General features: G+C 41.2%; 2 protein-coding genes across 2 annotated transcripts in view; one reads left to right on the forward strand and one right to left on the reverse strand.

The window, feature by feature from the left end:
- Positions 1 to 19,233, reverse strand: part of fasn (fatty acid synthase) — a 40,741-nt gene extending 21,508 nt beyond the window's left edge. The window contains exons 1-14 of the mRNA XM_028028362.1: positions 18,698 to 19,233; positions 14,305 to 14,440; positions 13,214 to 13,366; positions 12,956 to 13,129; positions 8,361 to 8,561; positions 8,110 to 8,232; positions 7,582 to 7,697; positions 7,295 to 7,429; positions 6,626 to 7,085; positions 4,286 to 4,473; positions 4,013 to 4,202; positions 2,792 to 2,886; positions 2,044 to 2,178; positions 453 to 656 (exon numbers count right to left, since the gene is read on the reverse strand). Of these exons, the coding sequence (XP_027884163.1) occupies positions 453 to 656; positions 2,044 to 2,178; positions 2,792 to 2,886; positions 4,013 to 4,202; positions 4,286 to 4,473; positions 6,626 to 7,085; positions 7,295 to 7,429; positions 7,582 to 7,697; positions 8,110 to 8,232; positions 8,361 to 8,561; positions 12,956 to 13,129; positions 13,214 to 13,366; positions 14,305 to 14,431 (2,301 nt within the window). The 5' untranslated portion in view covers positions 14,432 to 14,440; positions 18,698 to 19,233. The remainder of the gene's footprint in view (positions 1 to 452; positions 657 to 2,043; positions 2,179 to 2,791; positions 2,887 to 4,012; positions 4,203 to 4,285; positions 4,474 to 6,625; positions 7,086 to 7,294; positions 7,430 to 7,581; positions 7,698 to 8,109; positions 8,233 to 8,360; positions 8,562 to 12,955; positions 13,130 to 13,213; positions 13,367 to 14,304; positions 14,441 to 18,697) is intronic.
- Positions 19,234 to 23,047: 3,814 nt separating this feature from the next.
- LOC114150528 (uncharacterized) lies at positions 23,048 to 27,549 on the forward strand. The gene is made up of 2 exons (XM_028026962.1): positions 23,048 to 23,548; positions 26,721 to 27,549. The coding sequence occupies exons 1-2, from the start codon at positions 23,503 to 23,505 to the stop codon at positions 27,515 to 27,517; spliced, it is 843 nt and encodes a 280-aa protein (XP_027882763.1). The 5' UTR covers positions 23,048 to 23,502; the 3' UTR covers positions 27,518 to 27,549.
- Positions 27,550 to 27,937: the final 388 nt, after the last annotated feature.

The raw sequence follows: 27,937 nt of genomic DNA on the forward strand, positions 1-27,937 counted from the left end.
GAGCAGTGTACATTAGTGGACAGGAAGATGTATGTTTTTGATGAGGGAATAACATTATAACACATTTAAAGCTCTACATAGTACCACCCCTTTAAGAAAGTTTATGTATTCAACGCCTAATTTAAAGATATAATTACTCTTCTTTTAAAAGGTCTCAGAAACCATCTGGATTTGATTAAAACTTATGTAAAATGTAAGGATGCCATAGCAACGCTTTTTATAGTAAAGTTCTGCAGGAAGCAGTGACCTCTTTTAAAAAGACATTATATTATTTATTATTTTACACTTTATCTACCATTAGTTAGGAACCATTAGCAGGCCACAAACATGTTCATGACCCCATCAAGTAAAAGCATCAGCAGTCTAATCCCCTTTTGAACGACAATCTAATATAGACAAACAGCATGAAGCAATAAGAATTGACTACAGTATTTTACGTCAGATGGAAGTACCTGCAGCAGAGCATGAGGTGCGATCTCCACCACCACAGCGTTGTCAGGCACCAGACTGAGGGCCTCCTGGAACAGCACGGGGCTCAGCAGGTTGTTGACGTGGTACTCAGCTGAGCTGAGCATAGCCAGAGGAGAGTCCCACTCAGACTGAGGAATGCTGGTGCTGACCCACCGAGGGGAGCGCTGCCGTGGCTCCTTGATCACCTTTAACATCACAAACAGAAGCAGATATTGATGTGAAACACACAGACTGAAAACCAGTTAATGAACAAACCTGACATAGGGGAGAGTCGTTTAAGGTACAGTATCTTATGGGGATATAACCAGAAAACATATATGCTAGCATATTAGTGCCATTTTAACTTATCCTACTGTAAAAATTACATTCTCATACATCTACCAATGCAAACCAGCAGAAAAGGATTTATTACGCATTCAAAAATTTCTTATTGAATAAGAAATAATGTAAAAGTCAGGTAAAGATTAGGAAACAATCATCATAAGCTGGAATTAAAAAAGAAACATTTCTTTATGAAATAAACGTATTTCTACACATTTACTGAATGTAAACTTAAGTAACAACTAACAGACACAGAGAGATAGAAAACAAAAGCTAAAACTATGTCTATTGACAAATGCCACTTGGGATTTGGGCACAATAATAGACAAATATTCAGCAATTTAACTCAATTCAACTAATTAAACCCCAGGAGCTCTCAGAGGTTTTTCAAAGTTTTCAAAGACTTAGTGTGAAAAGGAGTCCTATTTCTTCTCTAGTGTCCAGTTCTTACTCCGAAACAGAAAAGACCAGAGTTCAGAAAGAAAACCGGATCCAGTTACATCTCACTGGACACATTCAGTCTCACTGTGGCCAACAACACAGGTCCGATTGTCCTCTGATCTAGGTCACCGGTTGGCCAGAGCCCAACACCCCACCTTCGTCTTTTGAGATGGAGGAATATTAGCACAGGTCCTTTGAGTCGGCCTTGGGGACGACGCCACACACCATTGGACCGTTCTAGAACCACTGGGTTCTGCTGCAGGAATCAGTCAGAAAAGGAGAAAGTCTACAAGGACAGAAGACGTCTCTGGCTGCTTATTGGCATAAACAATAAGCAGCCAGGACCGGCCCAAACTGCCCTGGCAGGAACACCAGAGCAGTCAGCAGATGGAATCAGACCAGATGTGTGTGAAAAAACGCTCAGATAACTTTATCAACAGGGAGACCTGATTTTAACACCGGACCAGGAAAACATTCTTCCAAATCTTTCATCTCTCAAGACAATAACTCTTCAAACATGCATTCAAAGATGAAAGTTAGCATTGTGATTATAATCTGATTTAAGGTTTAAAATTATTCTATTCAGATTCACATCATTAAAGGATGCATCATATTCAGTTAAAACTGAACAGCATAACCCGAAGATGGCTAGACAGTAATCTCATCTCTTCTCTCATCTCTGTTATTTTAAGATAACAGAGATAAGGCACCTTATTTTAAGGTGCCTTAAAATAACAGGAAATGTGTTGTGCAGTTGCTCTAAGTCAACTTATATGTTGGATTCTGCTGACTTCCAGCAAGACTGCGTACCTTCTTCAGAGCAGCCAGCAGGTTAGGAGCGATGGAGGCCATGTAGTGGGAGTGGAAAGCCACGCCAGCACTGCGAACCTCCTTTGCAAACACTCCTTCCTCTTTTAGTTGGGACACAAACGCACGGACTGCTTCCTGCAGAAAAACACACACACCATTAGTTAAGAAAAACATCCACAGGCTTCTAGATTAGCATCTTCTTTATGTAGCTATTATACATATTGACGTGGAAGAAACTCAGTGATCAAACAGCAGGAAGTAGCATGTGGCACAGGGTTGGGTTATGATTCTGAACTGAAATCGTTGTCATTGCCCTTTTTATTACATTAAATTCATGAATAAAAATATGAATGAAAATTAACAGAATGTGAACATGGTGCTTCTCCAGTAGTTTCATGCCTGTCCTTCTCCATACAATACTGTTACACTCTTCTATTTGAAAAGCTCTTTATATATAAAGTTCAACTGATACATGACTCAGTTTTAATCTGTGAGCTGAGAACCAGTTTTTGTAAACTTGCACAACGCTGGTTTCAGCCTGTCTGAACTTTCTCCCATCAGCGCTTGCAAAATGGTCCTGGAGCCGCATATGCAGCCGGAGGTCAGACCTTCAGACAGTCTGAGCGCAGGAACGTCTCAGAGGTTTGAGCGAGGGTCTGTCTGCTCTGAAGGCTGGTGGAAATGAACCAGTCCTCCGCCGGTTCATTAGGAAATCAGCATTAGAACTGTGTGGGAGTAAAAGCCTAACCTGAGGGCCTGAGATGGTAACAGAATCCTCAGCGTTGTGGCAGGCAGGAACGACTCCCTGAGGACACTGAGCGATGCACTCCTCCCAGGTCAGCCCTGGAAAGAACGGGAGCTTTACTCAACTGTTAAATGTTGCTAATCAAGACAGAACGCAAAATCTGACCAGCATGACAACATATACTGAGATCTTGTTTTATTGTCGTATGGAGGACAAAATCTATATTCAATAGTGCCGACTGAAATAATGTTATTTACAGTCTTTATTAAAACTTCAAACAGAATCCATCATTTTGAAACATCAAAGAGATTCAACCCGAAAATTAAGATCTTGGACAAATTAGGTCACATCACTGCCATGTTCTGAAATATAATCAGAATATGGCAGTGTTAGATATGTTTAATGTTTCCAATGGGATTCAGGAACTGGGTAGCATCCAGAGGGAGTTAGGTAAGGTTCTGTTATGTAAATCGTCTCTGGGACAAACAGCTCTCCGTCGTGTGAAACTGCCTCCTGCAGAACTAAAACTGAACTCTGACTGGCTGCAGCTGAACTTGAAGCTGACCGGTTTATTAAGAAGGATCCAGCTATCTGATGTTCCCAGTGGTGCTGGAAGTCCTTATTGTTCTGATGGGTTTTGATGAGTGTAATGTTTTTTCTTTAGTTTAGCATTTTAATTTTAAACCAATAATCCTATTTGTTTCATGGAACCAGAAGCCCAGCAGAGGTCAAACATTGAAAATTAAAACAGAATATTAACATCCAAGTGTATGAGATTCGTCAACACTCGTCCCTATAGACACAAATCCCATCCATCCATTCCATCCATCTACTGTCTTCCACTTATCTGGGGTTGGGTGGTGGAGCCACTGTCTCTTTAAAAGCTCCTGCTCTTTCTGAAACAATTCCTACAGGAAGTCATCACAACATAGCTTCTCTATTAAATGTGTGTACATTAAAAGCAAAGTGAAATCAGAGTTCAGTTCCTTGTTTGTATTCACAAACTTGGCAAACAAAGCTGGTTCTGATTCTGTCATGCTCTTTAAAATGAGTAAGAATCTTTTTGTAGTTAGTTTCGACCTCAGTAAGCTTTAAAATGAATGCAGATTGTTTCTACCAGGTTTAAATCTCAGTAATTTGTGCTTCTGCCGTCATTGTATTGGCTGTTGTGGAATCTCAGTGGAAACATAGACAATAAAAAGAGCTTATAGCTAGGTTCCTTACCAACTGCAGCCATGCCTCCTGGAGGTAAGTCGGCTACTTTGATGCAGTGACCTCTCCAGTAGGCGGCCAGAATGGCCTCGCTGTGGCTGAAGGAACCATCAGCGTATCCGCAGGCCAGTTCTCCCACAGAGTGACCTATGATGCCATCAGGCTGAAGACCCATCTTCCTGAGCACATCGATGAGGGCTATCTGTAAACACCATGCACAAACACAACACATTTAAGAGCTGCTGCTCGCAGTTCGCACACTGAAGGAGGAGAAAGGCTGCGTACCTGTATGGCAGCGAGACCAACGAAGGCGTTGACAGTGTCCTCAAAAGTGGCATCATCAGCTTCACTGAGGAGCCGAGACACAACCAGGCCAGTGTCCTTCAGGGCAACGTCAGAACGCAGAATGGACTCTCTGAAGTCCGCCAGCTGCATGAGACTGCGGCCCATACCTGCCCACTGGGTTCCCATACCTGTCAACAGATGCTAGTCTGAATCCAGTCTACAATAAGCAAAAACACCTTGTGTGTGTCTGGGGAGTTCAAATAAACTACAAGTCTTTTCCCCTTTCTCCTTGTGCTGAATCACACCAAGCTTTCTGCACCATCATGGACTAATCAGTTAGTTATGAGCAGTGTTGTATTGATAGAGGCAAAACCTCTATATTTTCTTGGGGGTCAAGGTTGGGATCATTGTTTACTCGGGCAACAACTGATTGGCACCACAGTCACTTCAGAGCACAACATCTGTATTCTCCAAATAGTTTGCTAAAGACAGAAAATATCTTTTGAAGCGAATAAATATACAGCAATCTTCATAAACATTGAGTTCCTTTATATAAAGGCTAAAAACCCCACCTGCTTTGAGCCATATTAACTGGAACATTAACCAATAGATTTAATGTGTATTGATGATTTTATTGATAGAACTCGACAAAATGTAATGTCTGTAGCTGGTTTCACAACTGGTGGCTATATGATATATTATGATGTTTCATAATGTTAAGCATTTTGATCTGCATTGTGCTGAAAACTGCTGTATACATAAACTTGATTAATTGATATGCTGTGTAAATATATATCACTGCTGCCACCAACTGTTTTGGAGGGGAACTGATTCAGGCTTTTGTGATGCAAACAAGTCAGCCATTACAAATCATTTCCCAACATTTTACTCTAATGTTTTACTGCAAAGTTTGTGGTATCCTGTACAATTCAAGAGGAAAACACATTTAAAAAAAATACTGACCCAGTGTTTTGATTCTGTTTCAGGATTCAGTCTTTGGAAGCAGTCTGTCATCATCTCTTATTTTGACTTGGTAATATTTTAAAGGCTCACTCTGCCTTTAAAAGTTCTTTGGGAGAGTTTTGAGTTTTCTTTAGAAGAAAAGACTTTTGTTTTACAGAACTGCTTCTTAGTCTAGATATGGAGATTACGGAAAATTGTAGTCTCTTGTAGGACACAACCTGATGGAAAATCTCCAGTGTTGCTCTCAGCACCCTGGCACTCCACCCCTACCCCTTCAACATTCCTTGAGAACTAACCAATCACAACTGGTTTCAGTCTTGTCTTTTCAGTAAGTTTGGAGAAATATTCAGTTTTTATAATGGCACTAACTCCATTTGTTCGACTGTTTGTGACTGCCTTCACTGTGGAGGATGTATCACTTTGGCTTCAGCAAAAGGATGCAAATGGACACATATCAGGAGGATTCTACAAGAACACCTGACCTATATTTCAGGTTAATCAAGCATAAACCCAAGAAGAACTACTCTTAAAAATGAATCAAAAGCTTCTTCAACATCCTTATTGGAAAAAGTGTTAACTTTTTCTGTTTCTGGTGTGAATGTTCGGTAATCTGTGTGCTGCTGCTCGTCTTGCTCAGGATCCTCTTTAATATCAATGAGATTATCCTGGTGAAATAAAGATAAATAAAATAATAATAAAAGTAGAGGTGTAAAGGTCTCACCTGTGTACATCACAAAAACCTGGAATTTTACCAGGGGTGTGTATCCTTTCAGAGCCATTGTATCTTCAACATTCCTTGAGAACTAACCAATCACAGCTGGCTTCCTTCCAGATTCCACATCATTACATAATTCAGTAGATGTTTCTACTGGAGCAGCACCTTTCTACAACATGTGCATGCACAGTCATTTTACAAAGGCTTACTAAACAGGTTTGTGCACACACCCACACACACAACACAAACAGACACATTGTTGTATGCTGGAAAGTTTGTGTTGAGTTTGTTTATCAATGGTTGCTAACTGCTTTGCAGTAATAATAAAGTTGGACCAGTCTCCAACTTAACTTATTAAGTTTTCAGTTGAATTGCTGGAACTCAAAGTGTACATTAAGGCAAAGGTTTGATTTTTTTCCCCTTTGTTTTCACTAGATGTATACATCCTTTGCATTTCTGTATTTTTTTTTACCGATGAAGTTCTGAACTGTGCGCAAGCAGGAACGTTTTATGCACAGGAAGGTTGCTGATTATGATGAGGTACATTAGTTCTTCAATGCCTCGAACACAGCGACACTGGCTTTAGCTAGTGCAGGAATGTTGGGATTACATGTTGACACTTGTCTGATTGTATAACTAAATGAACGTGGATGATGACTCACCAGAACAGATGTACCACAGTGGTCTGGCTGAAGTTTGCGACAACTGAACCTCCTTTATGTCGTTCTGAGACCCGAGAACAACGTAGCCCCTGTAGGGCATGCTGGCAGCCGGGATGTCTGACACTCTGCTTAGCAAAGATAAGAAGTTTTCATCGCTGCTGTGTTCCTTCCCCTTCTGGATGACCGCGTTCACTGCAGCCTCGGTACGGCCGCACACCGGAAGAATTCTGGGAACCGTCCGTGGCATGGGTGAGTTTGTTGGTTTGCTAGCTGGGCGAAGAATGACGTGAACATTGGAGCCCCCGAATCCGAAAGAGTTGATCCCTACAATGCCCCCCCGAACGGGAATGGGCCGGTCAATGACTTGGACCCGACCGTCAGTAAGGGCAGGAATGTCAGGATTAGGGTGAGTAAAGTGCAGGTTGGGAGCCCAAACGCCTCGCTCCAGAGACAGAACCACCTGAGGAAAAGATGAAAACATCTGTGACTGCAGAGGAGACGACAACACTTTAGAGTTTCTAGCCCAAGCTTCTTATTTATCCATCAGCACACAAACAGGAAGTCAAACAAAAAAATTTGAGAAACCTCTGCTTGGTTTCTCTGACACTGATCAGAGGTTTCCCATATCAGTCTCAAGCCTGATGGTAAGAGGCTTTCTGATTTGCTCACCTTTGCCAGGGCAGCCAGACCTGAAGCAGGTTCTGGATGGCCCATGTTGGATTTGGTGGAGCCAATCAGCAGGGGCTCTCGCTTTGCCTGACAGAAAACACTGACGATCCCATTCACCTCCTGTGGGTCTCCGACCTGCAAGCAGAAAGCAGAGATGCAGCAGAGACAAGATAATCCTTGTGACATATTCTAGACAGATGAGAAAAGAACAGTGTGTGGTGATGCAACATCTAAACAGATTAAGAAGATGAATGGTGTTTTTATGACACCACAAGCTGTGTATTAACCTTTGTTCCAGTGCCGTGGGCTTCGATGTACTCCACTTGTTCAGGGGACACATTGGCCTCGTTATAGAGAGAACGAACCAAAGTCTGCTGCATGTCACCCGAAGGAAACGTTACACCTGAGGCAACAAGAGGCCTATTAGAAAACCAAAAAGGAAACCTGGCAAATAAAGTGAATACAACATAAATTAACACTCTAAGGAACTTTTAATTCCTTTAAGCTAATTAACAGTCCAATACAGCACACAAACTGGCACAGAACATAAAAATAGTGGTTTGTGCCATAGTGTGTGTATGGTTGTTTGTCCTGTGTGTCTCTATGCTGTCCTGCAATAGACTGGTGGCTCTAAGATTTGAGAAACCTCTGTGCTTTGAGTGACTAGATGAATTCAGTCCACTTACTAAAAGCATTTAAATCATGAAGCTCTAATAATTTGCCTTTATTCTTACATCAATGCATTTTATCCAGTATATAATATTTCAGAGAGGCCAAATCGTCTAAATTTACAGACTTTTGGTGGGTCTACTGACCTTGTTCTTTGTATCCATCCGTATTGTTGCCAGCATTGATTACAGTTGCGTAGACTCTGTTTGTTGCAGATCGCTTGGTCAGCAGCACCGCTACTGCTGCTTCAGAACGGCAGTATCCATTTCCTAATTTATAAAAAAATAATGAAAAGACAATGAGTACAGTCATATGCTATTCACTTGAATTTGTAAGAATGACTCAACTTAACTATGACTAACATTTTTAAAATATTTTTTGGGCCAAATTCGTCTACCTGATGCATCGAAAGACTTGCAGGTCCCCTCAGGACTCAGCATCCCCAGTTTCATGAACTGGACTGAAGTATTTGGCTTAAGCAGCAAGTTGACTCCTCCCACCAGGGCAGCATCGATGTGGCCCTGCCGAATCGCATGAAAGGCATTTTCCAGAGCCAGCAGGCTGGAGGAGCAGGCTGTATCTATGGTAACGCTGGGACCTGGAGGCAATGACATAAAAGTCAATCAACAAAAGGGGGGATGCAAAAACTAAATAGAATAGGATTGAATATACGTAGCTTTCCACAATCAGTGTGTGAATGAATGAATGGCTGAATGCAGTGTGAAGCACTTTTGGATTCTCCAGACCTGATAAAGCAATATGCAAGTACAGGCCATTTGCCATTTACCATTTACAATAAAATATCCTTTATTGTCCCTCAGAGGGGAAATTCAGGTGTAGCCACAGCAAAGTAACAGGACATCAACTCTTGTACATTCATTTATTCATAAAAGAATAAGAATATATTAAAAACTAACTGAAGAAATTAAGAATAATATACTACAGAGACCCTAAAGGGACATTGAAGAAAATAGATGCTATCTCATGCGCACAAGTTGGTCTGTGGTGGCACCACATGCGAACCAGAAAGTTTATCTTTTCATTTTTTCTTTCAATTTCCCTTTAGGGTCTCCATAAAATACTTACAGTAAGGGGAAAATTACAACACAAAATACTGTGCAGTTATCAAACATAGCATAGTCTGATCCAAAGGAATGTGGAACTGAATAGGATCATTTCTAAAACAGTACCAGGAAGAAGAAAGGTTGCGTAAAAACGGTATTATTTTCATGTCATCTGTCTCTTTTGAAATGTACATGAGTAAAACACACACATAGAAGTGAAAGGCAAGCCACTGCATCAAGCCTCTGGTTGTGTTAGTCGGCATATATAAGTGTTTTAATGTTATTCTGTTGTGTTAAAACAAGAAAAGATCCAGCAAACATTTATCTAAAATAAAGCAGTACTTCATGGTGTTCTGAACCCCTGTGGACTGGAAGAGTAGCTGATGAAGACTTAGAAGTCTACAATAATCAGAATTGTTGTTGGACTGTGTAGTAAGGTATTCAGATTTTATCATGGCTGAAGAACACATAAACTATATCAGATGCTTCTTTGGGATATTGCAGTTTGGCCACACAAGATTTTCACAGGCAACTTTCTGTCATTGCAATTATTATTAAATTACTTTTTTTCCTGGAAAACAGTAATTTTTCCAGATATCCATGAATATCCATCCAGCTGAGGCCAGTTTGTCCGATAAAACGTACTTTTTGTAGATGTACTTTAAGCAGCCAGGTGTTAGATGTACTTAGCACTAACCACCTATTCCTAATCGGTCCGATGGAATATTCCAAGAGCCAGTTTCTGCAACCGAGGACGTGGAATGTCTTGGGACGTGGAATGTCACCTCTCTGGTGGGGAAGGAGCCGGAGCTAGTGCGTGAGGTCGAGAGGTTCCGGCTAGAAATAGTCGGTCTCACCTCGACGCATGGCTCTGGTTCTGGAACCAGTCTCCTTGAGAGGGGCTGGACATACTTCCACTCTGGAGTTGCCCAGGGAGAGAGACGTCGGGCAGGAGTGGGCATACTTGTTGCTCCCCATCTCGGCGCCTGTACGTTGGGGTTTACCCCGGTGAACGAGAGGGTAGGATCCCTCCGCCTACGGGTGGGGGGACGGGTTCTGACTGTCGTTTGTGCTTACGGGCCGAACGACAGTTCAGATTACCCACCCTTTTTGGAGTCCTTAGAGGGGGTACTGGAGAGTGCTCCTCCTGGGGACTCCCTTGTTCTGCTGGGGGACTTCAACGCTCACGTGGGCAACGACAGTGAGACCTGGAGGGGCGTGGTTGGGATGAACGGCCCACCCGACCTGAACTCGAGCGGTGTTCTGTTGCTGGACTTCTGTGCTCGCCATGGATTGTCCATAACGAACACCATGTTCAAGCATAAGGGTGTCCATATGTGCACTTGGCACCAGGACACCCTAGGCCGCAGTTCGATGATCGACTTTGTCATCGTTTCATCGGATCTGCGGCCGTATGTCTTGGACACTCGGGTGAAGAGAGGTGCGGAGCTGTCCACTGACCACTACCTGGTGGTGAGTTGGCTCCGGTGGCGGGGGCGAAAGCCGGTCAGACCTGGCAGGCCCAAACGTGTTGTGAGGGTCTGCTGGGAACGTCTGGCGGAATCCCCTGTGAGACGGAGCTTTAACTCCCATCTCCGGCAAAACTTCGAACACGTCCCGGGGGAGGTGGGGGACATGGAGTCTGAGTGGACCGTGTTCCGTGCCTCCATTGTCGAGGCGGCCGATCGGAGCTGTGGCCGCAAGGTTGTCGGTGCCTGTCGCGGCGGCAACCCTCGAACCCGTTGGTGGACACCTTCGGTGAGGGATGCCGTCAGGCTGAAGAAGGAGTCCTATCAAGCCTTTTTGGCCTGTGGGACTCCGGAAGCAGCTGATGGGTACCGGCGGGCGAAGCGGCATGCGGCTCGGGCGGTTGCTGAGGCAAAAACTCGGGTGTGGGAGGAGTTTGGAGAGGCCATGGAGAAAGACTTCCGCACGGCTTCGAGGCGATTCTGGTCCACCATCCGGCGTCTCAGGGGGGGGAAGCGGTGCAGCACCAACACTGTTTATAGTGGGGATGGTGTGCTGCTGACCTCTACTCGGGACGTTGTGGGCCGGTGGGCAGAGTACTTCGAAGACCTCCTCAATCCCACCAACATGCCTTCCACTGAGGAAGCGGAGCCTGGGGACTCTGGGTTGGGCTCTCCAATCTCTGGGGGCGAGGTCGCCGAGGTGGTTAAAAAGCTCCTCGGTGGCAAGGCCCCGGGGGTGGATGAGATCCGCCCGGAGTTCCTTAAGGCTCTGGATGTTGTAGGGTTGTGTTGGTTGACGCGACTCTGCAATATCGCATGGACATCGGGGGCAGTTCCCCTGGATTGGCAGACTGGGGTGGTGGTTCCCCTGTTCAAAAAGGGGGACCGGAGGGTGTGCTCCAATTATAGAGGGGTCACACTCTTAAGCCTCCCTGGCAAGGTCTATTCAGGGGTCCTGGAGAGGAGGGTCCGTCGGATAGTCGAACCTCGGATTCAGGAAGAGCAGTGTGGTTTTCGTCCTGGTCGTGGAACACTGGACCAGCTCTACACCCTCAGCAGGGTCCTGGAGGGTGCATGGGAGTTCGCCCAACCAGTCTACATGTGTTTTGTGGACTTGGAGAAGGCGTTCGACCGTGTCCCTCGGGGAGCCCTGTGGGGGGTTCTCCGGGAGTATGGGGTACCGGGCCCTTTGATACGGGCTGTCAGGTCCCTGTATGACCGGTGTCAGAGTCTGGTCCGCATTGCCGGCAGTAAGTCGGGCTCGTTTCCGGTGAGAGTTGGACTCCGCCAGGGCTGCCCTTTGTCACCGATTCTGTTCATCACTTTCATGGACAGAATTTCTAGGCGCAGCCAAGGTGTTGAGGGGATCCGATTTGGTGGCCTCAGGATCTCATCTCTGCTTTTCGCAGACGATGTGGTCCTTTTGGCTTCATCAGATCGTGATCTGCAGCTCTCGCTGGATCGGTTCGCAGCCGAGTGTGAAGCGGCCGGGATGGGGATCAGTGCCTCCAAATCCGAGGCCATGGTCTTGAGCCGGAAAAGGGTAGAGTGCCTTCTCCGGGTCAGGGGGGGTGTCCTGCCCCAAGTGGAGGAGTTTAAGTATCTCGGGATCTTGTTCACGAATGGGGGAAGAAGGGAGCGGGAGATCGACAGGCGGATTGGCGCAGCGTCTGCTGTCAAGCGGGCGCTGTACCGGTCCGTCGTGGTGAAGAGAGAGCTGAGCCAAAAAGCGAAGCTCTCGATTTACCGGTCGATCTACGTTCCCACCCTCATCTATGGTCATGAGCTTTGGGTCATGACCGAAAGAACGAGATCGCGGATACAAGCGGCCGAAATGGGTTTTCTCCGTAGGGTGGCTGGGCTCTCCCTTAGAGATAGGGTGAGAAGCTCAGTCATCCGGGAGGGACTCAGAGTAGAGCCGCTGCTCCTTCACATCGAGAGGAGCCAGTTGAGGTGGCTTGGGCATCTGGTCAGGATGCCTCCTGGACGCCTCCCTGGTGAGGTGTTCCGGGCACGTCCCACCGGGAGGAGGCCCCGGGGAAGACCCAGGACACGCTGGAGGGACTATGTCTCTCGGCTGGCCTGGGAACGCCTCGGGATTCCCCCGGAGGAGCTGGAAGAAGTGGCTGGGGAGAGGGAAGTCTGGGCCTCCCTTCTGAAGCTGCTACCCCCGCGACCCGACCTCGGATAAGCGGAAGAAGATGGATGGATGGATGGATGGATGGATGGAATATTCCAATCTTGAATGTTGTGTTTTCATGAACTCAAAAATGAATTTCAGAAAATTATAATTAACAGAAACAAAAACTTGAAAACATCAGATAGAGTTTAATTGATCTACTGTATATAATGTGTTCCACTCAGAGATGGAGTAATTGAAATAAACAAAGTAAGTCTTCAGTAATATTCTCATTTATTTAATGCGACTGTATGCATAGTGTTGGCCACTAACTGTGCACCTTTGAAGTCGAAGAAGTAAGAGAGTCTGTTGGCCAACATGGCGCGCTGGCAGCCTGTCATGCTGTAGCCCAGCAGCTCCTCTGGGTCTCTGCTGAAAGCCTCACCGGCTTCAGAGCCGCTCACTCCAACATAGACCCCCGTCCTGCTGCCGCGCATGCTGCTCGGATTCAGACCTGTTGGCAACAGTTTTTGAACAATGGCAACTCAGGTAGGCTTTACAATTTGGATGCTGTTAGTAGTTCACGGTGTTTACCCACCTCCATCCATGATAGCCTCGTAGGTGACCTCCAACATGAGACGGAGCTGGGGGTCCATGGTGTTGGCCTGTTTGGGGTGAACTCCGAAGAAAGCTGCATCAAAATGACTAATGTCCTTCAGTTTGCCGTTCCTTCTGGGTAGACCATACAAACCTTCGGAAAAGCAGAAAGACTACAGTTCAGTTGAGTCCGTACTGCGTTTGATGACAATGCTGGAACAATTTTAAATCCAAATAAGCTATTTACTAGCACATATTTTAAATGTGGCAAGCATAAAAAATAGATGTTGTCAATGAAATACTAATGCAAATATTTAGACAATGTGCACTGTGTTCTTTATCCTCCTATTCTCCAAAATTAATTACACAAGACTAATATGGCTTCTTCCCATTAATGTACCACTGGACAAGGCACCTGACACCAAACACCAGCGATATGTGTGTGAACGTGAGTGCAGCTGAATGAATCTGGCTTTAGTTTAAAGTGCTTTGATGGTTCAATATGACACGACTTATTTATTTAAATTCAAATCCAAAATGCTTTATTAATCCCAGAAGGAAGTTAAATGTTGCTGTACCTCATATTAAGTCATTATATGATCTACAGTGTCTAAAGAGACATCACTGTAGTCAAGCAAAGCTGCAAGTCATGCAGAGTCCAAATGATTTTAAATCTACTGGATGGATGTGAAGATGTGGTTACCTGCAGAGGGAAATGGTCCAGCAAAGCACAGACTTTCATAATAAAGGTCGGATTTAGATCACATAAATGAACCTGGTGGAGAAGCTGATCCTCCAGCAATTTTAAAATACTTAGAATGAATCAATGAAATGGTCAGAAAATACAACTGAAAAAGCACTGCAGCATGAAATCCACCTGCAGCCGATTTCCTTTCACATCTTTTCATCTGTGTATGTTTAGGTTTAACACATAATTGAATTGAATTGAATTACTAATAAAACCAATATGTATGCGTAAATGAGAATGTGAGAAAAACAAGTAAAATATTTTTGACTGACCATGTCCAGATATACAGATATAATTTACTACACCATAATTCAAACCCAGTGATTCCACATTGCATGTCTGACCTGGGGTCCACCGCCGGTCGTCCTCTGTCACCATGTCCACACCATTGATGAGGTTTTCCCAAAACTCCTCTAGGTTGTCAGACTCTGGCAAGCGGCCTGATATTCCTGCTATGACGATCTCATCCATCCTGGATTACTGTAAACACAGAAAAGAACAGTAGAATAAAGTGACAGTAAACTCATTCAAAAAAACCTTTTCATTCTGGACAGGATGTTTGCTTCTGGATGTTAATCTGGGAGCTTATTCCACGTGCTCTGCCTCCCCTTCTACTTTTAGAACCTCTAGAAACCATTAATCCAATAATCTGAGAGGGAAGGGAAGAGTTGGTTCTGTTGAGTCAACATGGCTACTCATCAGTTATCTCCATGCAGTAGAATCCCTTGCTAGTAGCATACGTATAATCGAAAGTATTCCCTCAACAAAACAAGCCTGGAGAATAAGACATTTAAAGCATTATGTCTGTTAATAAAAAAAAAAGTTCTAAAATTAAAAATAAATTAGGATAATAACAGAGCATCAGTCAGAATGAATAATTATCAAGCAAATCAGACAGTAATAATGGTTATAGAGTACAACAGCTACAGGGACTAAGTATCTGTTGTACTCTCTTAGTCGTTCTATTCTCTTAGAACGGCTTGAACATGTAGGAATCAAGATAAATCAGCACTAGACTGGTTTAAATCCTCTCTCCCACAGATTCCAGTTTGTTCATGTGAACGATAAATCATCTGCATATACTCCAGGGTTCTCTGTGAAGTACCACAGGGCTTTGTGCTCAGACTAGTTCTTTTTGCTATATGAGCCTTTTTGCTTTTGCCACCAGTAGGGCCTGACAGAGTAAACCTGACAAGATTTATGGGCAGATTGTACTTTTTAAGGTTAATGGACCTAAAGTATTGATGAACAGCCATGTAGTCCCATGATTTGTTTTGTTTCTCCTGCTTCCATTTATTCTAGTTGCCTTTTTACATACTACCTAGAGTCAGGGTATTATCCATCAGCATGAACAGACAGTAGCTGGAATTTCCTCCCTGGTCTGAAGATTTTGAACAGCACACATCAGTACAGTGTTCTAAAAAATGTGCGTGCATCAAACAAAGCTAAAATTCTGATAAGCATATCTTGAAGAAATACAAAAAGCTGTAATTGATGAAATCATGAATGTTGCTCTCTTTTAGAAAATCCTGCAGGAGAATGTCCAACCATGAGTACAGAACCTAAAGCCCAATCCCACTGTGGTTCTGCAGGGGCAAGAAAATGTCCCACAACGCAGTAGCAAGGCATCCAAAAAATATAACAAGGAGCACAAAAAACAAACTTTTGGAGTGGCCTCATCAAAGTCTGGACTTAAATCCAATTCAGATACTGTGGTATGACTTTAGACACGCTGTTCATTCTGTAAAACCCTCCAATGTGACTGCATGAAAACATTTCTGTAAAAGAGAGCAGACCAAGATTCCTCAGAGATGACGCTAAAGACTCTGTAGTTAACAGAAACTGTTGATGTCAGTTGTTGCTGCTAAGGGTGGCACAACTGGTTATTAGGTTTATGGGGCAATACTGTTACCCAGAGGGACAGGTTGGTTTGGACAGCTTGTTTCTCTTAATAAATGAACCCCTTGTTTGCTGTTTGTATCTGATAAAGTTCTTTGTCTGATTTTAAACTTTTTTGATGATCAGAAACATTTGATTGGGACTAAACGGCAAAAAACAGAAGAAATCTTTAACACTAGTAGTGTCAGAGCAGAATGCAGTGGTTGGACGATCTGCTGAGAAACATTCACAAATACATTTTAGCCATTACACCTTAACACTTTAATGAATAGAAAGAGAGATGGGCTCTTAGACAATTTGTTAACAGATCCTGTGCCATATCGAACAAACCCATACCACACACCACCAGCACTCACACTTAAAGGAAACAGCAGCTATCCTCTGTACATGAAGCTCAGTTCCTGAACACAGTCTAAACCGACGTGGTGCTGCTTAGCTCCAGAGCATGCCACAACACGAGAAGACGAGTCAGCAGCTTGATGAAAACAACAACACAATATCCATACTGAACTCTGTGACTGCTCCCCAGGCAATGACAGGTTCTTCAGAAAAAATTTAAATACGATGAAGTTCAATAATTTAGTCACTAATTAAGGAAGCAACACCCTCCACCTAAAGTGAAATATACCAAGCCTTTCTTTCTTTTCGTTTTGATAATTATGGCTTACAGAAAATGAAAAAACCCAAAACTCAGAATCTCAGACAATTATATAATGTTGAAATTACTGAACTTTTTCATAATATTAAATTTTTTTAAAGCTACCTGTATATCATCCTCCTCTATATCCAATAAGGAGAAACTGCTGAATAATAACAGGAAACCAGCTTACTCAAATTCCTGATCAGCGTCTCCACAATCTCTGCAGTCATCTCACAGTGAAGCTACTGATCAGGAATATCACGTCTGTCATGCGCTAAATGCTGCTCAACACTGTGAGTGAATTATGATTCATTTACTAGTCAGTTACTAGTACAGCATCCAATAAAATGTTTTGTTTGGTCATCTATAAAATGTCACTGAACTGAATGCAGCATCAGTTCAATTCACACAAATATCACCAATTCCCCAACAACAATCATTTCAAGAATCGTACAAAGCAAACAGGTTCGATGTTAAAATGCATTCACTTCAGTCCACTTTATTCCAAGACAATCCAGTAAAACGTATGGATGTTGACGTTCAAAAGCAAAACTTTGATGTGATTCGGAGTCCTGGGAAAGTCCAAGGAAGAGAACTCTAAGATCGCTTCTAAGTGTAAGACGCTGACGCCTCCTCTGATGGTTGACGATGACTTAGACTTGTACTTTATTGATCCCTTGGGAAGACTCCCTCAGGAAATTGAAGGTTGTGGCTGAAATATGAATACAACTCATGTGTCTACATCTATAGTCACTAAGATTTTTAATGATGTATTGTGTGAGCAGACTTACTTATCATCTTAATTGTATTTTTTATTTAATGGAAAAACTGCAAATGTGAAATGATTTTTTTTTTCGAAATTAGAAGACTATTAAAAGAGTTTTTATGACGTATGATATTAGTAAATATCAGTTATTGGCCATAACAACAGCATTAAAATTGGCTATAATATCGGCCCAAGTTTTCATATCGGTGCATCCCTTATAACTGAGATCAACAGAAACAGCTCTCAGCATTTCCTAGCCCCACTTTGTTTCTCACGGAGCAGCCAAATAAGTGATGGCTCTGTCCCCAACGTCCCTCTGGAAGAGCTCCCCCACCCCCCTGTCTGACCCCACCGTCCCCACACAACCACCCACACACACACCCCACACACACACAGAGTGCCAAGTCCTCACATCACGGACTGTTTTCTTCACACACACATACAACCTGTAAATTTTATCTGCCATTATTTATCTATAATCCATTCCCTAACATCCTTGTATATTCTGTATAATCTGTGCATATAGCTCCCATATTTATATTTATACACAATATCTATATCTCTTGCTATAACTCCTTATAGTCCATACATACATAATCTTGTACATCTGTAAATAAATATTTATATCTCGTAGAGCACTTCTGGATAGATGCAAACTACATCTTACTTGTGACAGTGCAATGACAATAAAGTTGAATTCTATTATATTCTATTCTAAACAGCATTCTGTTCATTATGACTGATATAACAAAAATATTTAGAGCAAAAAAATATAAAGCTGTTTAATAGAAAAAGACTTTCTTGAATCAGTTGTGTTTAAAGTATGTAGTGTAATTAGGACCTATTCCTTTATTGTGAATTAGCACTATATGAATAAACTGAACCAACAGACCTATCATATCATCTATATTCCAAACTCCTCATGAGATAAATTATCACCACTTGCAGAGCAAAAGCAATAAAAAACATTAACTTATTTTTAATTTATAGAAAGGTCCAACAATCATAGACAAATATTAGTTTGACCCAATAATTAAAGTGCTAGGCTTAGTGCCTAGAAAGCCAGTGTGCCATCCATATTAAGAGGATACAGGGAATCTTTAACAGTGCAGTCACTTCTTCCAGGAACCTGATCAGCCAGACCTGATACTGAAGCAGCAGATCGGTTGGTTACAAGCGACTGGAACGTTTAGAAGGAGGTATTTAGAACTGGAAAGTCACTGCAGTGATGCCCAACACATTCTCTCTTGTGGTTAGAAGAGCACAGTTATAAGAAAAATAAGCATCAACCATTAGTCAAGCTTTTCAAATTCTAAGCTAAATTTTATGTTTATCAATTATATTTACATTCCAAGTTTTTTTGTTTTTTTTTTAAGTGACGCAGCAACATGAGAGAATTAGAGCTTAAACCCTGTGGAAAAGCAGAGCTCACCTGTCTCAGACTCTTCTTCGTGTCCCGGTGCTGAATTCGTTCGGAAGGCAGTTCAGCTAGGTCTCGTCGGTAACCGGCTAATCTCCTCAATGTTCAGCCTCCGTGCTTCTTTCCCTTTTTTTTTCTCTGATGAATATAAATGTGCTGTATTATGCCTGGCCACGCCACATGGGCTGACAGCCGCTTGACGGTACAGTCCAATGAGAGGAGAGGCAGAGCTTCTAGGTCCAGCCAGTGATGGAGTAATTCGTTGGCCTCCGACGTAACAGGAAAAAAGATGTTAGCAGGGGGGTTACTCCAGTTCAGACTCCTCTTACTCGTCCCGAGTCGCTTTGCTCCTACTGCCCGAAAAATGTACTACTCAGTAAGCGAAGTTTTGGCTGAACAAACCGACTTTCTACTTTTTGAATAATTGTTCAAATAATTATTCTAGATTTGGTCAAGTGACTCGGGAAAAACTGACGTTAAACCATCAAAGACTTCACATAAAAAGCACCGGTTTAATGCCAAGCATTTTATTATCTTTTATTTCTCATTTACGATCTTAAAATTAAATGATGCACAAGTACAAACGACTCCACGAGACCGGTGTTTTCACATGTTGACGTCAACAATGAACTATTCTACATGACGTCTGACTTGACCAATCACGCAGCGGAGGTGTGAGGGTTTATCCAATCACCACAGAGAGGTGTGTGACTTTCAGAGATAAGGTGATTATAAGGCAGGGCCAAATGTTGACGTCACCTGCAGCTCTCGCGTGATCTCTTTGGGTTACTGGAGTTCATCATTTGGGTCAGGCTTGAGAAAGGACTCGCTTAACCCGGCTACTGTGGCAATACAGAGATAACAAAGGCAAACTCTATCTTGCTAAATAGATAGTAAAACAAACAGATAGCAGCACAGGTCATGTTATTTCAGGAACAGGTTGCATGCTGTGTTTAAAATCAGCTTAAGTTCATGGAAATTAAATTAAAATTATACCAACATAGTCTTGTTCTGATTTTCTTTTTATTACTCTGAGAAAATATTATTGCTTTTTGAAAGTGGTTCATAAGGAAGAGACTGCTGACTCCCCGCTAGCCTGTAAGCCACAGTGTAGTTTCAGTATATGGACTCATCAGAATGCAGTAGGGCTTTTCTTCCCATAAAAGATTTTAAAGCAGGTAAAAACAGCCACTGGTGTACTCGACAGCATGTACAATACTTTCCTGAAGGGTTTAGCTTTATTGATATTAAAACAGGTTGTCATTCCCACAGCTAATGTCTAACTTAGCTGTGTTAAAGGGGAAGAGGGTAGTTTATGTTAAGTCAACTTTATTTTTAACTTTTGTATTGTGTTACAATGTTATTCCCTCGTCAAAAAAATATCTGGAATGTTGCTTAAATTCTTTCATACATGTTTGTGAATTCCACAAATCTTCCGTGGCAACCATTCAGGGATGCCCAAATAATTAATTATACAAAGCACTGCCTGTTTTCACAAAGCTCCTCCTTGGAACTGCAGTCTCAAGCAGAGTTTCCACCTCACAGAAGAGACACTGCCCCCTTTCAGCTCCTCCAGACTAGCAGCAGCACCTGGCTAACAATCAAACCAACTACTTCACAGTCCCACACTCCAAAGAACTGTTGTTAATGGTATAATGAGATGCATTATTTGGATGACATTCTGAAGTTTAATAGAGCAGAAGCTTCTTAAAGAGACAGAGGCCAATTTCAAAATGTCAAATTGCAAAGTCAGATTATGCTTGACATATGCAGTATTTTCATAACAACTGCAAGTATCATAGCATTGAGCTATAAAATGGGACTATGTCCAGAAAATACCTACTGCCCCTTTAATTATTTCATTCTCATTGCTGAATCTTAAATTATCCTAATTAACTTTTATTCTGGCATTAGTGGCCTTTATTTGCTGCAGATCCAAAAGAATATGGGTACAGAGAGAAAGAGAGAAGAAAATTTCTCAGTCAGGAACCCTGGTCCAAATACAGGGCTGCTGCAGTACCACAAACCGACCCCCCAATATGAGCTTATTTGAACTAAATATTGCAGTCTAGTCATGTATCATCAGAGTCATGAACAAAGGACTGAACACACTTAAGGGGGGCTCGAGGCCAGTTTGATGGAGCATAAATTCGTCCTGCTGGCATGTACTGTTGGTTGTCTTTCTGCCAGGTCCAAAATTCAGTTACAGAGGGATGTTTTAATACTGAGCTGTGAGCTTCATTGTAAGCTTCAGTATGCTTGTTGGAGGCTAAGGCCATAGGAGAGCTTTTCTTTCTCTAGTTTTCGGATACAAAGTACCGGTTGTTATCTGTGAACTGAGTGACATCATAGTCAAAATTTGACAGGAATTTTGTAGATTAGTAGCATATATCAGAGTCATCTGGGCTTTTGTCTATAGGACACATTGCAGTCTAAGTAACTCATCATAAATTTAGTGCGATCCCTGTTTGTTGAAGGAAGATATTCTGTATTGTCTCTTCTTAATATCCAATATACAGTTGTCAATAGCAGGAGAAGCTCTTTGCCATTGACAAAGAGGATGTGACAAAGAAACTGAGTGAGGGCTCAACCCACACATTTTTAAAAACAAATTTAAAGGTGAAAGGGTCATAAACAAGCCTTCCAATATAATCGGCTCTGAACAGGAGCTGTCATGTTCTGTTTTTCTGTGTATTTATTTAGAGTTTTCTGTGTCCCCGAGTCTTCGTGTTGTCCTGTCCTCCCTTTGATTACTCCCAGGTGTTTCTCATTCCCTGATTACCCTCCTGTGTATTTAGTGTCACCTGTGTGTCTGTGTCTTTGTCGGGTCCTCGTCTAATGTGTGCTCAGTCCTTTGTGTTGTCCATTTGTTATACCAGTTGTTACCAACGTTGAGCCCTGGCTTCCGCTCAGTCGTGCTGCCTGTATTTTTGGACTATTTTGGACTTTATTTATCATTAAAACCGTCATTTCTCACTACACCTGGGTCTGCTGCGTCTGCCTCATCACCTCACACCACCGTTTCATGACAGGAGCAACGTCTGACAATGTTTAAAATTGTTATTGTACAAATCACTACTTAACGAGGAGGCTTTTCTGTTGAACACCTTTAAATTGCTGCAGTATCTGCTCACCCTGTTTCATCATATTGTGATATCTCAGTCTGTTTACCAGGTATTATATGGAGCAACAGTCCAGAGTCAGTTGGTTCGAACCCACCTGAGAAGTGAGTATGAAAGTGCATGATCGTCTCATGCTGACCCTGTATCAGGCTAATGATCTGCCTGTGGTAAAACCTACCTCTTGCCTAATGACTGATAGAATAGTTACTTTGCCAATACGGGTCAGAAAACATAAATCAACACTAGATTGATCAATCTTTCTTCTGCATTAAATTCCCATTGTAGAAGACTAAGATAATATGACATAACTTAACATATTATATTATGTCATAACATAACTTCTACATGGAGAACATATCTAATTGTTAGTATTGATCAGCTTCCCACAGTATTCTTCTTTTCCATTCTCTTCTCAAGTTCAAGTTTATCTGTACAGCATATTTCATCAACAAGGCAATTCAATGTGCTTTACATCATAAAAACACAAAATACAAAGTCATAGAATGTACAGTCCTCTTTACTACCTTACTAACCTTCACATTTGTTTTCTTTCTTACATTTTACAGTGTTAAGTTTGCTTCACAAGTCATGTTATGTATTGTACCTCCTGTCTTTCAGTGAACGTATTCTACTCTGTACCTTAGAATTCCTGTTTCCTATTAAACCTTTCTGATGCATCTATCTATCTATCTATCTAATCTGTCAGACACACACACATATATATATATATATATATATATATATATATATATATATATATACTGTGTATATATATACTGTATATACACAGTACAGACCAAAAGTTTGAACACACCTTTTAATTCAATGAGTTTCCTTTATTTTCATGACTATTGACATTGTAGATTCACATTGAAGGCATCAAAACTATGAATAACACATGTGGAAATATGCACTAAACAAAAAAGTGTAAAACAACTGAAAATACCCCTTATATTCTAGTTTCTTCAAAGTAGCAACCTTTTGCTGTGATTACTGCTTTGCACACAATCTGCATTTTCTTGATGAGCTTCAAGAGGTCGTCACCTGAAATGGTTTTCACTTCATAGGTGCCCTGTCAGGTTAATAAGTGGGATTTCTTGCCTTATAAATAGTCATGAAAATAAAGAAAACCCATTGAATTAGAAGGTGTGTCCAAACGTTTGGTCTGTAATATATATATATAGAGATATATCTATATATCTATATATCTATATATATAGATATATCTATATAGATATAGATATATATATACATATTGTCAATCTAGGTTTCACGGCAGAGAGACGTTTTCCCATTTGAAGGACCGAAACTGACATAGTTAAGAATGAAAGCAGAACTATAATACCGCACCATTAATGTGAGCTTTAAAGATTTCATTGTGGACTCAAACTGGTTGGCCAGTAGGTGGCAGCATAAGGAGTGATAAACGAGAAAACTCGATACTTGCATTATATCTCCCACGCACCAGCGCGTGCGTTCGTCAATGCTATCATGGAAACGACGTTAGCGTTGGCAACCCTATAAATCGCCGTGACCGTCGGAATTCTTCCCCTTTGAAACTGGACTTTTGAAGGAGACACCTGAAAGAGCCTTAACAGCCCCGGAAGGTTTGAACTTGTTGATAAAGTCTGCTTTGCAAAACTCGCTGAAGAAGCACTTGCTGACAGAAGCCTGTGGTTGGAAAACCTGCGAAAGATGGATCCTGGTCAGAACAAGCACCAGCAGGGTGACCACCCTGAAGGTTAATGTCGTTCTTCTACTATTTTTGATAAACAAAAGCAAGTTATTACTAAGATATTAGTGAATTGTTTAGTTTATTTTGTGTTTGTGTGTGTTTTTAAAGAAATTCCGACTGCTGTACAGAAAAAAACGATAATTAGCATGCTTTGCTAGCATAAATCCTTCTTATCTATTGAGCCTTTTTCTTGACTGAAATTCGCTGTAAATGTCAGGAATGTTCAACTGTGGTGTAATGATTTACGAAATATATGTTTTTAGTTAATTATGGTCAAATTAGTTGAATTAATGTTAAGCTTAGAATTTGACCGTTATTTTTTGAAAAATTGTGATAAAAATGAGTTTCCATGGATACGCTAAATGAAATACGTTAAATATTTAATTATTTTCTTTAAACATTTAAAAATTGTATGTCCCCTATGCCTTTGAAAAAACAGTTAAATGTCTGTCCAATTCTTGGAAAAATAGATGGTTCTTGGTTGTTACTTTTTTTTGTTGTTGAAAAATGCCCTCATAAACATATTTGGTTTCCATGGAAATGACCGGTTTATTAAGACACTCGAAGACGGAAGATAATATCAGTAATTTGCATTCATGCACACGTTCATGGTGATACTCTAATGGATTGTAGCCACAGCTGTTATATCATGCCATTGGCCCGTCTGACCAAACCCAGCAGGAAAGGTGGGAGAAGTTTCTTGACCAAGGACTCAAGGACAGAGGCGGGCCATTGCAGGGCAAACTCCTACCACTACATCGTGTGTGTGTGTGTGGGCGCACATTAATAATAGAGCACTAATAAGCAATGAATCGTGTTTAGTCGTAGTGATCATCAATGAAAGCTGATTTTCACAAACAAAATAATGATTTCTTTATGAAAAACAGCTTTGATGACTTTGGTATCCAGTTCTTGGATGACTGGCTGGTTCTTTGTCCATTTTTTTGAAAAATGCTCAAACAAACATATTTAGTCTCCAAGGATACATTGGTAAAATTATATAAAATGACGTGAAATAAAAATTGAAAGAAACACTTTTCAAACATGTACCTTCTATAATAATTTAATATTTAAATTAAAATCAATTTTTAACAGTTTGGGAAATTGTGACTCTTTGAAAAACATAGCTTAGGAAGGTATAATTAGCATTTTTGGAATGAAACATTTGTGAGTTAATTGGATTTTTGTGATTTAAATGTTAGTTATTTCAAATTTTTGAAAATGTCAGTAATACCGTTTGTAGTTGTTTTGATTTGAAAGTAGTTTTGGAACCAGCTTTTTGAAAAAGTGGTATATGTCGTCTCCATGGATACATTGATTAAAAAACAACACACAACTTCATTCTTATGAAAAATCTTTAAAGAACAATCAATTTGTGCCTGTTGATTTCACAAAGTAACTAAATTATTGGAATTGCTCAAGACCATTGCATCATTGCATTTAATGTTGTATCATTTTCAAAAGTCTATCAAATGTCAACAATGAATGTTAAAATTCATTAGAAAAACAATTGTCTCGGTTTCAGTTAGTCCAGTTGTGCTTTATTTGTTAGTTAATATTTTTTTGAATTGCAGGGGGTTAAACTGCTTCTGTGGTTTAAAAAGTTTTTCATGTTTTGTTCAGAAATTTGGAATAAAAAGTCAGTCGGTGCATGGTAGAAGTTTTCAAAAAATGCCTCGAAAACACATTTGGTCTCCTTGGATACGTTGCTTGATATAAAATGTTAATGCTTGAAGATTAGGAAAAAAATTTAGATATATATTTGTCTAGTATTGTTACTAACTTACTAAATTGTTTAATTGGTATTTAAATTTATTATTGTGCAGTTTTATTTTTCTAAGAAAGAGGAGTTTTGAATAATTTGTTATTTACAAAATGCTGTCTTGGTCCATTGCATATTTGGAGCTGTAATATATTTACAAGCTGATTACATTTTCAATAAGAGTCAGCAATACTAATAGTTGTGTGGTGATTGGAAAACTTATTGCAGTTTGAGAGAATTATTTCAAGAGTATCCATTCTGTTGACATTCTTTGTCTCCGTGGAAATGGTAATATTGAAAGAAGCATTTGGAGCAAATATGATTGTGTGAACATTCATCTGAGTTTATTGCTGGATTGGCCATTTTAAGATTGAATATAGATTTCTAAAGCAGATAAACAGTTTTAGTTTTGTAGGAGCCCCTTGTTACTGGAAACTCAGGAAAGGCTGTTTATTTAGATCCCCAGTCTTTAAACTCTGAGTTTTATAGACGTACATTTCTGCTGTTGGCTATATGTAGTAGTATGAAGGAATTTATTTATACCGTAGGATTTACTGACTGGTTGTCAGAGTAGCTTTTACTGTGATTCTGAAAAGTTGTTGAGGTCAAAGGGATTTAATTTGATTAACCACTATTAACATTTTAGTCATTGAAAAATGCTAATAGAGACATATTTTTGAAACCTTTGGAATACTTTTATAATATTAAAGTTATGTAAGTAAGGGTTTAAGTTTAATAGTAATGAATGCATCGTGTATTTTATTTTGGCTATTAAGAAAGATAAAACATATCTGTTCTGCAGCATCAAAGATTTGTGAGTATGGGTTGTTACAGAAGGGTAAACTGAGAAACTTGTTGAAGTGTTTTATTTTATTCACACTAAATGGTACAATCTAAGATTAAAGGTGTTTTATTAGCTATTAAAAACTCCTCAACACAGCCTACAGCTCTTCAATTTATGTTGAAGAGTTTATGATTAAAGATGAACTATCAACAAGTCGAAATTTGGGCGTGCCGTGATGGCGTAGGGGTTAGCGCGACCCATATTTGGAGGCCTCAAGTCCTCGACGCGGCTGTCGCGGGTTCGACTCCAGGACCCGACGATATTTGCCGCATGTCTTCCCCCCTCTCTTTCCCTGTTTCCTGTCAGCCTACTGTCATATAAGGGACACTAGAGCCCACAAAAGCCCCCTGGAGGGGTAAAAAAAAAAAAAGTCAAAATTTGATTTGCTGTTTTTAATGATTGATTGGTACCAAAGTTTGTTTCTCTGAGTGGTGATTGTCCATACATGTTTGATCATTAGTTTTAATGTGTTCTTGTTTTTATGTAAAAATATGTTGTTCTTTTTTTCTGTTTTGTTGTTACAAAAGATTAGCTTTATTTATTCTATTTTTCCACATTTCACTCCCCATCAGTTTCTGCAGACAAGGAAGAGGAGTCACGCTGGACTTCACCTCCAATCACAGTGAGTAGTACTACCAGCTCCAGTGAAGACGAGGTTGGTAATAACAGTACTAGCAGCTCCAGTTGCACCTGTACTAGTAGCAGCAGCTGTACTAGCAGCTCCAGTGAAGATGAGGTTTTGCTTCTTGGGACCTCTCAACCTTACCAGGTGGGTTTGGAAGAGGACGAGGGTCATGTGACATCTGTGACTGGCATGAACAGAAAGAGGACAAATGGCAGTGATGCTGTAGAGGAGCCCCCCACCAAGAAGACAAGGCACAGTGTTGGTGAAGAGGATCCCGTTTTGTCATCCCCTTTCCTCAGTCCCTCACAAAACATGGCGCACGAGGATCCTGTTTGGCTATCCCCTGTCCTCAGTCCCTTATGTATAATGGCATATGAGGATCTTGATTGGCCATCCCCTGTCCTCAGTCCCTCACAATACATATTGCATGAGGATCCTTTTCTGTCCTCCACTGTCTTGAGTCCCTCACCATTGGATCTAATTTTGCAGGATCCAATTTTGCCACCCTCTGTCTTCAGTTCTTCACCAATTCCATTTGAAGATCACATTCTGTTATTCCCTGACATCAGTCCTCCACAAAGGCTAGGTTTGGAAGAGGAACGGGGTCATGTGACATCTTCGACCTGCAGAAAGAGGACAAAGGACAGTGATGCTGAAGAGGAGCCCCCTGGCAAGAAGACTAGGCACAGTGTTGCTGAAGAGGATCCCTTTCTGTCATCACCTGTCATCAGTCCGTCACAATAAAATATTGCACGAGGATCCTTTTCTGTCGCCCACTGTCTTCAGTGCATCACAATTGGATGAAATTTTTGAGGATCCAATTTTGCCAATTTTGTGTCTTCAGTCCTTCACCTACATTGGCATTTGAAGATTCCATTCTCTTTCCCTGTCCTTGGTCTCTCACCATCAGCACATGACAATGATTCAGGTTTGTCATCCCCTGAAGACTGTATCTGGGTGGAGTCTGAAGAGGACATAGAAGAGGAACCAATACCATCAACAGCTGGGATTGGACCAGACGGAATTAGAGTGAGAGAGAGTTTCAGACATTCGTGATTTAGACCTCACTACGACTTGTCGAGTGACTCTGATTAGATTGGGATCATGAAAAACTGAAGACATACCTGAGAAGTCCCATTAGGATATCATAATTTCTCTGTTGTT

The sequence above is a fragment of the Xiphophorus couchianus genome, chromosome 9, assembly GCF_001444195.1.
Source record: "Xiphophorus couchianus chromosome 9, X_couchianus-1.0, whole genome shotgun sequence".
NCBI classification, from domain to species: domain Eukaryota; kingdom Metazoa; phylum Chordata; class Actinopteri; order Cyprinodontiformes; family Poeciliidae; genus Xiphophorus; species Xiphophorus couchianus.